Below are 17,286 nucleotides of genomic sequence, written 5' to 3' on the forward strand. Positions count from 1 at the left end.
TATAGAATTGGCCGAAGGGACTACTCTTAGTCTTTGAATCTAATGTTTGAATTTGAATATATGATATGTACATGACAAATAATTGATGCTGTATTGTTATTCAAACTTATTGAAAAGTGAATATGAAATTCTAAAAAAAAAAAAACTTAAACATGTATAAGATGTACTAGACCCTCTCATATTTACATGAAATTTTTTTTTTTATGTAACCTTGATCTATATTAATAACCACAAACAATATGTTTCACTACACATATATACCTACCTATATAGCTTTATATATTCCAAAATTCTTGGGGTTGAAATTTTGTTACTCTTTTCAGAATGCACACTTTATTCTAATCTTTTAGCTCTATGTTTCTTTATTCCCATAATTTTTGTTGATCCATTTACAAGGAAAATCGAAAACAAATGCTTGCCAGAAAAACACCTCACTAAAATCAGTAAGACACACAAATTTAACAAAATTTCAAAAGAAGAATTAGTTATACAAACAAGTACAGGCTTCGGTCCAATAAGTACCCTTAAACAACCTAGTATAATTTAGAATAACATATATTCTTTTACCAAATACCGCAAAACATTACATTTCTGTGAAAATAATTTGTAGTTAGTTCACATCTCAAAATGCCCGCAGAACTTTTAGCCTACAAGAATTTTCCAACTCAAAAATGAAAAAGTAAGATAATAACAAGAAATGCATTATAACAATCACAATATTCTAAAAATCCCCGGCTTATTAAAAAAATAAATCCCAATTACACGCTGATTTGACTATAAATTCTCAATTTATCAAAACAATTTCCGATAAATCCTAAATCAGTAGGTCAACCAATTAATTCTAATTTCCAATATCCACAACCCCATTAGTTCTAATTCCCGATTTCCATGACTTTGTAATCACTCACTCGTGCTAATTATATATCAACACCAAATAAAGACAAAGTAAACACCTGAGCTAGTGGTTACAACGTGTCAACTAACCAACTCTATTAAAACAACAAAAAATTGACAACTCTTGTCACTTCCTCACTCAGTTGAGACTTAAGACTCCAGAGGTAAATAATGGGGGCGGCAATTTCACCCATTGTATATTACACCATTATCTGCAAATATTTATATAAGGCCATTGAAAGCAATATAAATTCTAAATCAAATGACCAAATTTCACTGTTGTGATCCCTCATTCCAGATCTCCAAAGTCATCAACATTTTGTTACCGAGAGAAGGTTATCAGTTACGTTGTATAGTGTAAGATTTCATGAAAAAGGTCATCACTTACATCGACTTCTTGTTATAAAAAAAGTAGGCTACTACTAAACAATTTATGTAACGTTGCATCTAAGCACAATCTATACATCCAGTGGAATCAAATACCAATATATATCATAATCAACAAACTGAATCAAGAAACGTTTCTCTCCATCCAATTGCTTGACATGGCACATAAACAAGGTAAATCAGTAAAGGTGAAAGGAATCTCAATCTTGTAATGCTATTATTATTGAATATTGATGGATAAATACTGGCGAAAACCAGAAGAATAATTATTATTGTCATAGATTTAACTAGAAAAACGGGTAATAAAGTAACTCAGAATCAAAAACTTTTTTTTAATCAATGGTCAAAAGTTTGTACGTAGCTTTCTTAGCAATAGATTTTTCTTCCACTTCTTGTGGCTCTCTCAAGTTCTCAACACTTTTGACTTCCTATGGTCGAAAAATAATTACGAAAAGTATCAAATGTTGATGTGTTGGCAAACAAGGGTAAATACATGGATTTCATGAAGCCTGTTTAGTTGTTCTGCATTCATATGCATATATGTGTGTTTCTAATGCATTCTTCTGCTATTAGCCATGGGTCAGGGCTTCAGGTGGTTCGCTCTTTTTGCCGAGGTAGCGCTAATTATAAGAACAGTTCTAAATATGATGCGAGTGGTTCTAAGTTCTAACTTTTAAAACCAAAATTCGCACCGTTTTAAATCAAAACCGTAGTTATTCACCGAAGATGTTTGATTCAGTTTTGGTTCCTAATTTTAGAAATTACACGTTACTGGTTACGGTTCGCTTTTGTGTCAAAATCGCGTCAAACCGCACCGTGCATATCCTAACATGCAACAGACCTACTACTATGAGGGTAGTGTGCACTGTACCATCTTCATAGAATGTGATTGGACATGCTAACAAGGACGGACCCAGAAATGTAATTTAAATCTAGTGGGGGGCTTAGTGGGAAAAACAGAGAGTAAAACTTTATCAAGTACAAAAACTGTATCAGACTTGTGTTTAAGTTCTTGCTGCATCTGAGCTAAGCCATACCGTTTAAATGAGCTTGGATTTAAATCAATTACCACTATACTTTAAAGTTTAATGATCATGCATGCAACTAGGTATCCCTGTGCTCATGGCCAAATAAATGGTGTCGAACGAATATATTAATTTCTTACGTAAGTACTAGTAGAGCACAATTAATAAAATCTATAAGTGTGATACTGCCCCTACAGCTTGATTCATCACCTGACTGGAATATTACCAGGTCGAATAAATTTATTTGTTCTGCATAATATATCTATTGGGGGGTGGGGGAGATGAGGGACTCGACAACACGAGCATCCAGAAAAAAGATTACACAGCAAGTTGGAATATAGAAAAAAGAGAAGAAATAAACAAGTAAACAAATTGCGGAAAAGCAAAAGAGTAGATGAAGAAAGTTGTTAGGATGCAAATAAACAAGTTGGGAGATAAGCAGGATTAGCATAAGAGAAAATATTATTGTGATGGCACATCATATCATGTGTATATATATAATGCGCACCCAGAGTTTCAAGTAGCCTCCTACTCTCCAAAAGAAAGAAAATATACTGCCTACATCTGGCCCCATACTTTGGATTTTTAGTGCTCTGCAAAACTAAACATTAAAGAAGAAAAACATTTACTTTCATGGACATAAATCAGAATCCCATTGATGGGTTTCCTCCTTTAATCATTTTCTCCTACAGACCCTAAGATATACTTAATTAGGTTAAAGCAAGAGCTAATTATAAGACCAATACTTTACTCGGCATCAAAATACCACCTTTTTAGTAATATTAGTGTTAAATTAACAAGTACAGTTGTCATAGAATATTTCGGCGTTTCGAATGTTGAAAACTACAGTATGATATAAAAAGACAGGAATAATGACAAAGGAATATAAGAATCAGATATGGCTTTACTAGGAAAAACACCATTCATTCTATTTACTTGATATTTACGACTATTAAATGCACCTTACCCTTCTTCCATAAGCTTCTGGCTTTTCTTCCTTTTCAACATATTCTTCTTCTTCTAGCTGCTAGTGTTGAAGTATCTAATGCCCTTCAATACAAATTTCACATGTGTACATCAACAACTTAATATCACCTTTTGCCATTCAATCTTTAGCAGTATATTCACCATGTCCTCTTAAAATTTAGATTATTCCACCTGTAAAAATCATGTCAAAGACACATAACATAATAATCTACATATACTGTAAGCCTCAAATTTAAAAACAATTAATTAGAATGAATTTACAAAATGATAACCAACATCTAAGAACTATCTTCTTTTTTTTCCAAAAAAAAATATGCTAAATATAAAAAAGGGAAGTGCTGCTGCATATTATGATCCGAAATAGCAGAAGTCTATGTTCTGCCAAGACTGGAGAATGGAGATGTATCTAATTCTGGAACGAAAGGTACTTGCATTTTCATTTTTATTGTGCCTAGAAGTATAAAATAAATTTCCAGTAGTCCAAATTTTCTTGCTCAAAAAAGTAGAATTCAATTGAATCCTAAAGTTAGTGGCTGACCCATGTACCCTAAAAGTACAAATCATGGTACTGTTAACATATAGAAAGAGTAGTTCAAGACATCTCACACTTACTCAACCCCAAGATTGCTTTTCTTTATTACAGAGTAAACATGATGTCACTATAAGAGCTCACAGAAGTTTCGGTTATACAACAAACTATGAATACTACTATCATACTAAACATGTTTGAAATCATGTTAAGGAGAGAATAGCAAAACACATGTTTGAAATCTGGGTTTTCCCATTAAAATTTTGTAAGACCCCTGAACCTAGATTGTAGATAATACCAGGGTTTCGTTCTACTTTGCATGCAGAACACATAGGACAAGGATCTTCTTTGATTATTTTTCACATTCCTTTCCCCATGTAATATCGGTCTAGTACATATTAACATTTTTGGTAAGCATACAATACGATAATAATTCAATATACTGATGAGAAGGCCTTCTTCATACTAGTACATAAACAGTCAGAAAAAAAATACATTTCTATTTTTTTGTTTTGACTTCAACTCATTAGTAGAAAGTTTATAAAGTTTCACTGTCTGGGTATACAAATAAATTAGTCACTTTATAAATATAACTTAAAACTTCTAGGTGATGTAGTCTTTCCGGTCGAGATCAAAGTGGTATACAGGTCTTTGTGAGCTTATCAGTATTGTCTATACCACAACACGTAGACAATATAACAAGAAAACTCAACAGTAAATTCAGAAATAAAAAGAAAGAGAGAAAAAAGAATTATTAAAAAAACACAAACCAGAAAAATGCAAAAAAATAATATAAAGTAAATCCAATACAATTAAGATGATTATAGCAATATACTTGTCAAACAAAAGATGATTGAGGTGAAAGGTGGAAACCACTAACATAGCCTATTGAGAAGTATATAATATTATTCAATCTTAAGTGTAAAAAACATAAGCATAAGAATAAAGGTGATAATATGATAACTAAAGATAATAATATCACAAACCCAACAAAGAAAGTTATATGCTCTTGAAATAACTTCGGATATTGCTATTTCTGGTTTCTGTGCCCCCACTTGCTAAAGGAATCACTAAGCAAGTGCAGTTTCGAACAGTCATCATATGGGAAGTCATCTAAATGATTTTCATTCAACTGCACTGTTTTAAGTTCCCCACAATTTACATTTCATGTTTTTGGTATAAGCTGCATGACTATCCATGCAGCCTTGCTTACTAGAAGAAGATCACAAGGGAAATTAAACAAGTAGCAAATATCATATGATGAAAGACACACAAAAACACATAAATAGGGGAGGGGGTTATGTCTTGTGTCAATATATCAAAGGGAAGAGCTAGAAAATCAATTATATAATAGGTAATGGACTAAATTTAGTATTGCATATACCTTTTTTAATCAAAGAGGTGGGAACTCACCACCGAGTCCAGGCCTACATCAGAGTCTATTTATACATTAGGGATCCTTGTCTTTGTGTAGTTGTGTGTTTATAAATTTATATGCAGCAAAGCTTTCAGTTTCAAAACAAAGCTAAAGAAACCAAGTTTGGAACTTCTACTCCTTCCTCAACCAGGGCTGACGGCCTTCAACCAAATACATCCCCCTAATTTAACTAGTGGAGGTCATGTCTATACATTGCATGGTGCCAAAACCTGATGATACTGGTAGTGAACCCATGGAAGGTCCACCACTCATGTCAGAAGAGCCTCATGACAGACCATATCTTGCTTACCCAGTAGAAACCAATTCACAATCTAAGTCTCATACACAAGTAAACTTGTACCCCATAACTTTGAAGGTATCTCTTCCTCCTGCAGCCCAGCCGCCCCCCCCCCCCCCCCCCCCCCCCCCCCCCCCCCCCCGCGCGTCATCTCTCTCTCTGTCTCTCTTTCTCCACACACACACACACACACACACACACACACACACATATATATATCTCCCTTACCCTCCCTCGCGCACATGCACACACACACACACACACCATTTGGTCTCTTAATTGTCTATATATAGAACAAGAATTAAGAGCATTGTAATGTATAATGAGCTTCGTTCACTGATTTTTATGCTGTATGCAGTTTGAGGAGGTTGTATACAAAGTTAGCTATGAGCAGAAAGGAACGTGGTGTGGTGGTACACTGCGCACAAAAGAGAAAACAATACTAAATGGAGTAACAGGAATAGTATGCCCAGGAGAGATATTAGCAATGTTAGGTCCATCTGGAAGTGGAAAAACCACCTTACTAACAGCCCTTGGGGGGCGCCTGACAGGTAAAATATCAGGCAAGATATCATATAACAGTCATCCATTTTCAGGAACCATCAAGAGGCGTACAGGTTTTGTTGCCCAAGATGATGTGTTATATCCCCATCTCACTGTAACCGAAACCCTCTTGTACACTGCACTACTTAGGCTTCCCAAAACTCTTACTCATGATGAGAAAACGCAACATGTGGAGAATGTTATTACAGAGCTCGGGCTCATTCGGTGCAAGAACAGCATGATAGGAGGTCCACTATTCAGGGGAATTTCAGGTGGGGAGAAAAAGAGGGTAAGCATAGGGCAAGAGATGCTCACCAACCCAAGCTTATTGTTGTTAGATGAACCAACCTCGGGTCTGGACTCAACTACAGCTCAGCGGATCCTAACAACTGTCAAACGATTAGCTAGCAGTGGTCGAACAGTGATCACCACGATTCACCAGCCCTCAAGCCGGCTTTACCATATGTTCGACAAGCTAGTGTTGCTGTCCGAAGGGTGCCCAATTTACTACGGCCCTGCATCAACAGCATTGGAGTACTTCTTATCTATTGGTTTTTCCACATCCATGTCTATGAACCCAGCTGATGTCTTGCTTGATCTTGCTAACGGTACTTTCTACTATGTTCTTTTACTTATTTATGCTATTTTAATTTGCATAACACTTGCATACAATTTGTAAGCATCACCTAAAGAAGAGTTTATGTGAGGCCTGGGACTAGAGCTAACTGTCTTTTTATTCTTGCATTTACTTATTCAAAATTTTGATTTGGGAAACTCACAAAGTTAGAGAAGTTTATCATTTGCTGAGAGCGATGGCTCTAACTGCAAAGCTTGTACCATTATATAAATCTACTACAGTAAAAGTGTGAAATTCCACCCTTATATTGTCCCACCTTGGTTTATAAAGAAAAGTCAGTTTCACACTCATCGCACTCGGGCTACTATACTTCAAGAATAATCATAACTCAAAGACAAGCACAGAAGCATTATTGTACTTCAAGTAGTAATATCTTTCACAGGGGCCTGCCTTATATTACACACTATACAGCATCCTCATTATTCATCAACATAAAAGTAGATTAATTATATACATATATAATTACTGAAGATTCATACTGCAGGGATACGACCTGAATCACTGCAAACAATTGAGCAAGGTGAAACAACAGAACAAGAGAAAAAATCTGTAAGACAAATCCTCATGTCATCCTATGAAAATAATATCTCTCCACGGTTGCGAGCTGAGCTGTTTAATGCAGATGTCAATAACTACAATTACCCAAAGAAAGATTCCACAAGTAAGTTTTTTCTCCATGTTTCTCTTTAAGCGAGTTCGTGAACTCGAAAAGCAACATTTATATATCCAAATCCTAATTAAAAAGCATCTAAAGTTATGTAACTTAATTCTGATTATTCACAATTATTGTTTTCCTGGTTTTAAATTACACAGAAAGGTATGTGAAGTCAGAGCAATGGTGCACAAGCTGGTGGATTCAGTTTAAGGTACTGCTTCTAAGGGGATTAAGAGAGAGGAGGTATGAAGCTTTCAATAAGTTAAGGATCTTCCAAGTTCTAAGCGTCGCTACACTTGGCGGGCTGTTGTGGTGGAAGACACCAGAGTCACACATTGATGATCGTGTAAGAATTTCAAATAGAAATCATTTTATGATAATCTAAGCTTCAATATGACATAAAATTTCAGATATGATTATCTGAACAAGTAGAGAGTCCATTTAATTTCTCCATGATCATATATTCCGTTTAATGTCTTGTGGTTCTTAGTCAGTGATTAGCCTGTGTTTCATAATGCAGATTGCCATGATATTCTTCTTCTCAGTATTTTGGGGATTCTACCCACTATATAACGCTGTTTTTACTTTTCCCCAAGAAAGAAGTATGCTTATAAAGGAAAGGTCATCTGGAATGTACCGCCTATCATCATACTTCCTGGCCCGAACAATCGGAGACCTTCCACTCGAGCTAGCACTTCCAACTGCCTTTACCTTCATAATCTATTGGATGGGTGGGCTCAAACCTGATCCTATCACATTCATCCTCACTCTTCTCGTGGTTCTATACAATGTCCTTGTCGCCCAAAGCCTTGGCTTAGCCATTGGTGCCATACTAATGGACTTGAAACAAGCGACTACCTTAGCCTCAGTCACAACCCTCGTCTTCCTCATTGCAGGAGGATACTATGTTCGACATATTCCACCTTTCATAGTTTGGCTAAAATTCTTGAGCTACAGCTACTATTGCTACAAGCTTCTTCTTGGCGTACAATACAACGAGGATGACATGTACGAGTGCTCAAAAGGAATCTACTGCCGGATTGCCGAAATTCCAGCGGTGAAATCAATGGGCCTAAATAATTTAGCAGTAGATGTGTTTATTATGGCACTCATGTTAGTCGGCTATCGACTAGTTGCATATCTAGCATTGCAACGGGTGAGGTGATTAAGTAGATCTAGCTGAGGACTCAACTTTGTTGAAGAGAAAATTTGAAGAGCTAACTATTTCTAAAGCTAAAAAATAATGTTAGACTAGACGACTATATGCTGCCAGATTTTTCATCATCGCCCTATGATAACTAGATGTAATGCCCGTCTGGCAAAGCATGGTACACATAATATTTATAAAAGAAGTTTTTGATTGTTGCACTAAATCATGACAAGATGCTGGACCAAAGCAAAACTTTCATTGAAGGACCACAATGTACTCGTTTATACTGAATCAAAAGCAAGGTTAAAAGAAAAGGAATACCTCTATGCATCGGCAGATTAATTCCCTATATATGTGAAACATTTTTCCGACAGCAACATATACTCCAAACAACAAAGATTACTGAAAACAAACAACAAGATAATAAGAACATTAGTCCCAACTTGACCAATGTAATATAAACACAATCTCAGAAACCAAAATATCATTTACCGGAACATCTTTTACTCCCTATTGATCCGTCCTTTAAATAAAAATAGAATTGCACATTCTGCCAACATGGTTACATAATCCAATAACCTACACCAGAAGCGATTTCGAGCGCTGGAACCAATCTGAAATCCAAATTAAACACTTAGCACCCCTTGATTTTATACTTCTCACAAATTTTGACATGAACGTGACTACTTGAGCAACTACAACGACTGATACAGATTATTTTCGGCATAATTATCCGGCTTCAAATTTCAAAATGTCTTCGCTCAATTTGTGCTCTCGTGTCTCGTAAGATAATCGTGCTAATTAAGTTGCTTATAAAAATTTGGCACAGGGTTAACAAGATGTTTGTAAAATTACGCAATGACCTGTTGATCCAAGGTGTCTACCTCTCCGGTCACGTTTACGAGATATCAAGAGTTCAAATCTCATGAAGAAAACATGAGGTTTGTAAATTCCTAAGCAAATAAACACACGAAAACAATAGAATTACGGAGCCTAAAAGTCAATTGCAAAATCAAACAAACAGAATAATTATCAATGTTACACAAATTTACCGTTAATTTGTCTAGACAAAATAACATTGTACTAAATTAACCGATTAGTTTCGACTCTTGATTTCTACGATCATGCCGTAAATTCATATAATAATAGAGTCGAGGCGAGAGATACGTACACTGTTATATTGAATATTTGTATGTATCATGTATGTATATACACACGGAGCCTGCTGAGTCTGTGAAGAGGGAGATTTTTGATTGAGTTTTGGGCGCGAAGATCGAGGCTGTTGAGAGACATATAATTAAGGCCGGGTATGAATATTCTAAGCCCATTATACAATGAACATGTTATTATGGGTTACAGATTTGAGTGGGCCCTGATGGGCTAAACTTTAAAATGGGCCTTAATCGGCTGAACGGCCCTCGTGAAGTCATGAACCATAAAGATTAAATTTTCGCAAGGAAAGAAAAGTTCTTGGTCCTGGGTCCATGCTCAGCCCGAGAATTTGTTATAACAGATATTTACTTGTAATACTATAAGTCATATTTGTCAAGAAAAATTGTTAGTGTTTTTTATAATTAAACATGCACATACATGACTTTTATTTTTCTAAGGATTCGGACTCTTGATTATCCACGTGAGATGGGCAGAATTAGTATGAATGAATGGGGTTGGACACCAAAATTAAGAAAAATATATAAAATAGTGAAAAAGATAATAAATACATATAATGAAGGAAAGTAACAGATATAATCAATTTTTATTTTATAAAATTTTATCATAAATAATAAATATTAGAATGTAAAGAATTACAAGACACATTTCAAGAACAATATTATAAAAAATTGATCGATACATAGAATAATGAAAAGGCCTTGGATAATTATTAAGTTAATTTTGTTTTCGAAGATGGATATACCCCCAGCTAATCGATATAATTTTTTTTAAAGCATCTTCATATCTATATTTTAAATGAAAAGCCTATCGTTACTCAATTTATTAGTATTCGCGTTAAAAATGCATGAATAGATCGGTACTCAATCTCAACACTCAACTACTCATGCAAGAACATTTTACGTACAATTCTCTAATACACACACAATTCATTAAATTTGTGTGCATATTCATTTCTTAGTAACATCTCGTATATATATATACACTTCGCATGCTCTATTCTAAAACACGCCCCAGTCATACTGTACTTTCCGTAATTCATTATATATTAGCGGATTTTAATGAGCGTATATATAAGTTAGCTTAAAAATGGTTGTGCGTGGATGGTTGATAAACGGTGTGATTATATATATAGCGAGTTTAGTAAGCAGCGAAGTACAAGAGCTTTATCATCAAGAGAATGCAGCAGTTCCTCCCAGTATATGTTCAGGTGATCTCAGCTTCACCAAAGGTTATAGATGCGTGGATTATAATGTAAGTAATTTCGTAATAATATGGCATGTGGTATCATCTGTTTTTATTCATAAAATACTGACGTGTTTCTTAATTTTATATTTTTTTCTTCTATCTCAGAATAATAGTTTTGTTTGGGAAAAAAAATATCTTATAAAAATATCAATTATACCCGATGTCCGATAAGTATAACCTAAACAAAATATCAAAAAAATGCGTATATATATTAACTCTCCTTTTCTGTTTTTTATTCACGACAAATGTTCTAATCCATCTTAAATATGTAGTATAGATAATATAGATATGCATATGTTTTTGGTCTTTGAATTTTAGGTGATAACAGAAGACGGGTATATATTAAGATTGTGGCGGTTCCATGAAGGTCGAACCAAAGAGAGTCGCAAGGAACGAAAGCAGCCCGTCTTCATGCAACACGGGGTATTTACGGTAATTGTTAAAATATATTTTAAAAATATTTTATCAGTTTATCGCTTATATTTTATTTGACTACAAATTTTTGATATATCAATTTTTTTATAAATATTCGATAAATCCTGAATCGATGAGTCAACTGATTAATTCCGTTTTTTGATTATTTTTATTCGATCGTAGAATAATCAATTATTAGCATACTTTCTCAATATTCATTTATTTTGCAGGACGGACGATGTTGGTTTGCGGTGAGCCATGCAGATCAATCCTTGGCAATACAACTGGTGGAGCAAGGCTATGATGTTTGGATTCCCAATACGAGGGGCACCACATATAGCCAACAACATGTTTCGTCAAATATAACTTATTCTTCCGTATGTACAACGATTATGTTAATTTATTTTATAAAATTATGATATTTTTTTTAACAATATCTTCTTCTATTATATTACAGGAGGGTTATTGGGATTTCACCTACTCTGAAATGGCAACTTATGATTTACGTGCTTTTCTAAATTTTGTTTACCTTGAAACAGGTCAAAAGGTTCACTACATTGGACATTCACAGGTATATATTACAACTACACTATTATGTGCCCGTTTGGCAACATAAAATAAGCACTTTTTTCCATAATAAGCTAGCTTATACTTTTCTTCACCCGTTTGTGTAAAAAATTAAAAAGTACTTATAAAAAATTAGAAAGGCTAGCTTTTGTTCCAAGACTTCTACTTCTTTACAAACACTTTAATAATTTATAAGTCTTAATTTATTTTAAATTTTTAATCCACTTCTTTTTTTTAAACAAGAAGCCACTTTTTTTAAGCTCACCCAAACGGTTCCCAAAACGGCTCCATGATTTGAAGCTCAAACTTCACTTATTTGTGAAGAAAATGTATTAACATATAAAACTTTTGAATTAAGTATTTATAGATAAAATACTGAATATATATTTTTTCTAAAAATAAATTTAGTCAAATATAGACTGTACTGTGTAATCTAAAATTACATATACAATAATTATGTTTATGTATGTTGACAGGGAACTACAATGATGTTTGCTGCCTTCTCAGAATGGAAAGTAGAAGAGAGAGTGAAATCTGCAGTAATGCTAGCACCGGTTGTTTTCTTAAATCACATGCCATTTGGACTAACTTATGCATTAGCCAAAAGCTACATTGGTGAGGTAAGTTTATATATTTGATAAAGGACGATACATATTTTAAATTTTTTATAAAATATAAATTTAGAAATTATTTTAATATTTTTTATGAATAAAATTTTAATATTCAAATTATTATTATTAAAAACAAGAAATTTTAAAAATAAACTATAACATTGTAAATTATATATATATATATATATATATATATTAAAATATGTGTCAAGTAGTGAAAAAATATAAAAAAATGAGTGAGATGAAGAAAAAAATAATTTTATTTGTAAGAGTAATATTATCCAGACAACTCAAAAGCCGTCAATTTTAAACTTGAATGATATATATATATATATATATATATATATATTATATATATATATATATATATATAGGGGTGGGTTCTGGTACAAACTTACAAACTTTCTGCGTTCAACAGATATATAATTTGAGTTCAACATTTTTTTAACATATTTTGTTGAACATCGACTAAAATTGTGTTGGAGAAGTACATAAACTAATTTTTGAATGTAATAACTAAGTTAAACGTATTATATAACTAATATATGTTTCTAAACCCCACCCAAACCCTACAAGTATAGTTTAAGTATCTTTATAGATATATTCAACATAATGAAAATTAGTGTTCTACATCCGATGTTGAACCCCAGTTACAAATGTGTTGAATGCGCGATTTATTTATGCGTTATTTTTAAAAATTGTGATATTTTTTAAAGAATTTTCAACATGAATACTTCCGATAACTAAGAATTAACATGATGAGAGAATAAAAAAAAAGTTTGTAAGTTTATAACTTAAAAAAGTTTTTATTTGATTATATCCATATATATATATATATATATATATATATATATATAGAGTTTTACTCCAATAGAAACCTGCTTAGTCTAGAAACTAAAAACCAAGCTGAAATATCACTAAATCCTAAAGCAGATACCACTAAATTCTTAAACAACCACATCTCCACCTCTATCTTCACCAACCCCACCTCCATCTTCACCAACCCCATCTCCACATCCGCCATTGCCACCACCTCCGTCGTCACCTCTTCCATAACCACCACCTCTATGCCACCCACCTCCTCCATCTCCACCTCCATTATTTCTCTAACAACACAATCTCCACCTCCATCTTCACCAACCCCATCTTGGTCGCTGCTTCAACCTCCTTCAGCCCCGTTCATACTTCTTTCTCCACCTCGGCTCAACTTCAAAACGCGGCGGAGCCGCCACTATTCCGGCAACGCTCCAACCCCCTACTTCAAGTCACCCACACCTTCGCTACAATCATCCTTCCTCCATCTCTACCTTCACCTCCACCATCTCCACCACCGTCACCACCATCTGAATCGAAAACGTGAACAGATCTGGAGATTTGAGCAGTTTTTCGAACATATATGGAGATTCTGGGCTGTTTCCGCAAATTTTCACTAATTATTGCAATACATATCACTAAATCCTAAAGAGAATATCACTAAATTGTACTGCGAATATCACTAACTTGTATTGGTTTCTAGTTTTTATTTTAAAAGTGGTTTCTATTTGATCATGAGCCTATATATATATATATATATATTCAAATTCAACGTAACAGAATCTCGACAAATTTGAGCTCGCTTTGTAAGCTCAGATATACGTGACTAGATATTGAATTTTGTGTAAATATTATGTATCGAAGTTTGATCTTGACTTGACTAACATTTATAAGTAAATAAATATCATTCATTTTAATGAGTCTCGCAAGTTCTAATTGTGTCTCCAAATCAATTAGATTGTTCTCAAGTTGGTTTCGAACAAAATAACAATATTATTAATAATGAATGCATAAATTTGTTTTGCTTAACACCTTATGTAAAACATATATTTGTGTTGCAGAGGAATATTGCGAGGTTGCTTAATGATTATTGTTGCGATAAATGATGTCAAATATTTAATATAAAACTTAATTTACAAAAATAATAAACAATAATTTTATTTATTGATAATTTGCACATATATGACAACTATATGAGACAAGTAGAAGGTGCATGTTATTTACAGCTCTAAATTGATTGTTAGGATACTTGCATGTATCTATTTAATAGATAAACAAGATAAATCATAACTGGCGTGCATATCATAATTTTGCTTATTCCATATTTCAGCGGCTTTAATTACTAATTATTTGTATTTTTTTTTGCCGAAAACAGATTGCTGGAACGTTTGGGATATGGGACCTTAATATAATGATGTGAGGATATAAAATTATTATTTTTATAGAGAACACATCCACATTTACTAACTTTTAACAAATAAAGTTCACATAAAGATTACTAATATTACTAATGTATCTTCTTATTTTAGAGAACCGATAGGTACCATTATTCGAGCTATTTGTAATGTATTAGGGGTGGATTGTTTCAATCAGGTGTTTTCACTCCTTTCAGGTAACAAACTATATGCATCATCTTATCGTGTACTATTTCCAACCATTTTTTTGTGATTTATTTTTTGAACGGTCTCATTTAATTTTTTATATTTTATTTTGAGGAATTATATTTTGAAATTTAAAAAAATAGTCAATTAATCTCGTCACTTTCCCACTTTTCTTCTCTTTCTTTACTCTCTTCTCTTTTCACATTATTTGTACTATAGCATCCCTCATTTATATTTTAAAGATCAATAGATATTATCACCACTTCACCTCCTAATCTTTCTTTTCCCACTATTTTATACATATTTATTAATTTTCGTACCCAAATCATATATAAACAAAACAAATGGAGGGAGTAGTTTTTAGATAATAACAATATATTATTTAGCAGTTTGAACCTGAAAAATCAAACAAGACCGAGAGGATGTATAATTTGAACTAGAGAAATCATAGAATACATTTTATTAATATAATATTAGAATAAAACTCAATTGATGATTATTTGCATGCTTTGTAAATAATTTTTTCAACTTTTTTTCATTTATATAAATATTTCCATAATTACTTTTTTGTTGCATTACTTATAAAATTTTGATGAATAATATCATAATTCTATAAAACATGAATATAGAATTAATATGTGCTGTACATAACATGCCCATGTTCTTGTAAATAATTTTTCATGATATTTTTTATAAATACGTGTTTTTTCTTATTATTAAATATTAATTTACAAGACATATATTTTTTGAATATAAAATTTAATAAACTTTATCAAATAAGAATAGTACTTTGAAGTTCTCCGTAGAAATCAACCTATATATGACAAATATTATTATACAATATGTGAAAAATAGTAGTTGGAGAGCATATATAGTTTTTAATATTTTCAAATTTAATAGACACATATTTAATGGAATCGCATTCTATTTTATTTATGAAGGCAAAAACTGTTGCATGAATTCTTCGACTATTCAACTTTGGTTAAGTTTCCAATTGCAACCTACATCGATCAAAAACTTGGAGCATTGGGCTCAAGGTTAGTTACATTCCCAAATTTATCATAAGAACTGAGCTCTTGGTTTCCTAAGGTATTCTTCGATCCTTTTTTCTCTTATTTAATTTATCATAGCAGCCGAAATCTCAGGTTCTTATTTATATTTTTTTAACCACTTCTTAGTAGAATTCAATTGAACACGAGTCAATACATGATTAGTAAAATGAAGATAAATCACATGATTGAATTATGCAAACATGTTTGTACAAAACTATCAACATGTATTCGATTAAAATAAGTAGTCCGTCAAATTTAAATTCATTTGGAGGGTCTTCGAGAACACATATTTCATTTCAAATGACATAATTTGCGTTTTAGTTTCAAATTTTCAGATTTAGACAATTTTTTGAATAAATTCAAATATATATTCTTAAACAGATTATTTGTTCGAATTCAGAATTTCAAATGAAATTCAGATGCACAAACAGATTATTAATTAATTTTGACAATCTTATATCTGACCAATAAAAACAATCACATTCGATCAACAATCAAATTCAACCATGTGTGATTTTTATTAATTGTGTTCGGTATCACTTGAGCAGGTGTTCGAAAACCAATATTTGCACAATATGACTACGGGAATCCAGCTACAAATATGGAACATTATGGAGTGCCGGAACCTCCTCCTTATGATCTCCGAAAAATTCCGAAGGATTTTCCACTCTTCCTCATATATGGTGGCCAAGATTTGCTTTCTATCAGAGAGGATGTTCATATTTTACTTAATAAATTAAGATCGCATCGTATTGTTCGAGAGCTTTATATTGATAATTATGCTCATTTTGATTTCCTTCAAGGAATCACGGCAAAAGATGTTGTTTTTCCGGATATTGTAGGCTTTATGCAAGGAATAGATTAAGATTATGTTTGTAATATAAAATTCAATTCAATTCACATTATGATTATTGAATAATAAGATGTATTGTGTATATGTAGTCATTTAAATTATCGCATTTTTGATTTTGTTTGAAAATAGAAAATAGTACAGATTGAAATTTAACACTTCTTCGAAAAAATATATGTACTAAAATTTGAATTTCAATGATTGTCTTGTAAAAATATATTAAGATTAATTACAACATGAAAACGATGTGATTAAATTTTTGATATTTAAATTTTATTGCTTTATTTTGATGTGTTGAAATAAAGTAAAATAATATTACTCTTTATTTATTTAATAATTATCAAAATAAAACATAAAATTTTCCAAGTTAATATAATACAAATCGATGACGATGAAGTTGTGTCTTGCTGTTAGATAGCATATGATTTCTGGACAACA

At 32.5% G+C, this 17,286-nt stretch overlaps 2 protein-coding genes and 1 long non-coding RNA gene across 3 annotated transcripts; 2 read left to right on the forward strand and 1 right to left on the reverse strand.

The window, feature by feature from the left end:
• Positions 1–215: 215 nt before the first annotated feature.
• Positions 216–10,044, reverse strand: LOC135149929 (uncharacterized). The gene is made up of 4 exons (XR_010288225.1): positions 9,694–10,044; positions 9,015–9,136; positions 8,844–8,924; positions 216–3,464 (listed from the first exon to the last, which is right to left on the reverse strand). It is a non-coding gene; the product is annotated as an uncharacterized LOC135149929 (long non-coding RNA).
• LOC108212224 (ABC transporter G family member 14) lies at positions 5,285–8,745 on the forward strand. Its single transcript, XM_017384185.2, has 5 exons — positions 5,285–5,615; positions 5,896–6,688; positions 7,202–7,378; positions 7,531–7,718; positions 7,893–8,745. The coding sequence occupies exons 1-5, from the start codon at positions 5,442–5,444 to the stop codon at positions 8,535–8,537; spliced, it is 1,977 nt and encodes a 658-aa protein (XP_017239674.1). The 5' UTR covers positions 5,285–5,441; the 3' UTR covers positions 8,538–8,745.
• A 655-nt stretch (positions 10,045–10,699) lies between the features above and the next one.
• LOC108198624 (triacylglycerol lipase 2) lies at positions 10,700–16,946 on the forward strand. Its single transcript, XM_017366395.2, has 9 exons — positions 10,700–10,946; positions 11,259–11,372; positions 11,585–11,731; positions 11,812–11,925; positions 12,398–12,541; positions 14,721–14,761; positions 14,875–14,957; positions 15,888–15,983; positions 16,547–16,946. Exons 1-9 carry the CDS (start codon positions 10,782–10,784, stop codon positions 16,861–16,863), a joined length of 1,221 nt encoding a protein of 406 aa, XP_017221884.1. The 5' UTR covers positions 10,700–10,781; the 3' UTR covers positions 16,864–16,946.
• Positions 16,947–17,286: the final 340 nt, after the last annotated feature.

This window comes from Daucus carota, chromosome 1, assembly GCF_001625215.2.
Source record: "Daucus carota subsp. sativus chromosome 1, DH1 v3.0, whole genome shotgun sequence".
NCBI classification, from domain to species: domain Eukaryota; kingdom Viridiplantae; phylum Streptophyta; class Magnoliopsida; order Apiales; family Apiaceae; genus Daucus; species Daucus carota.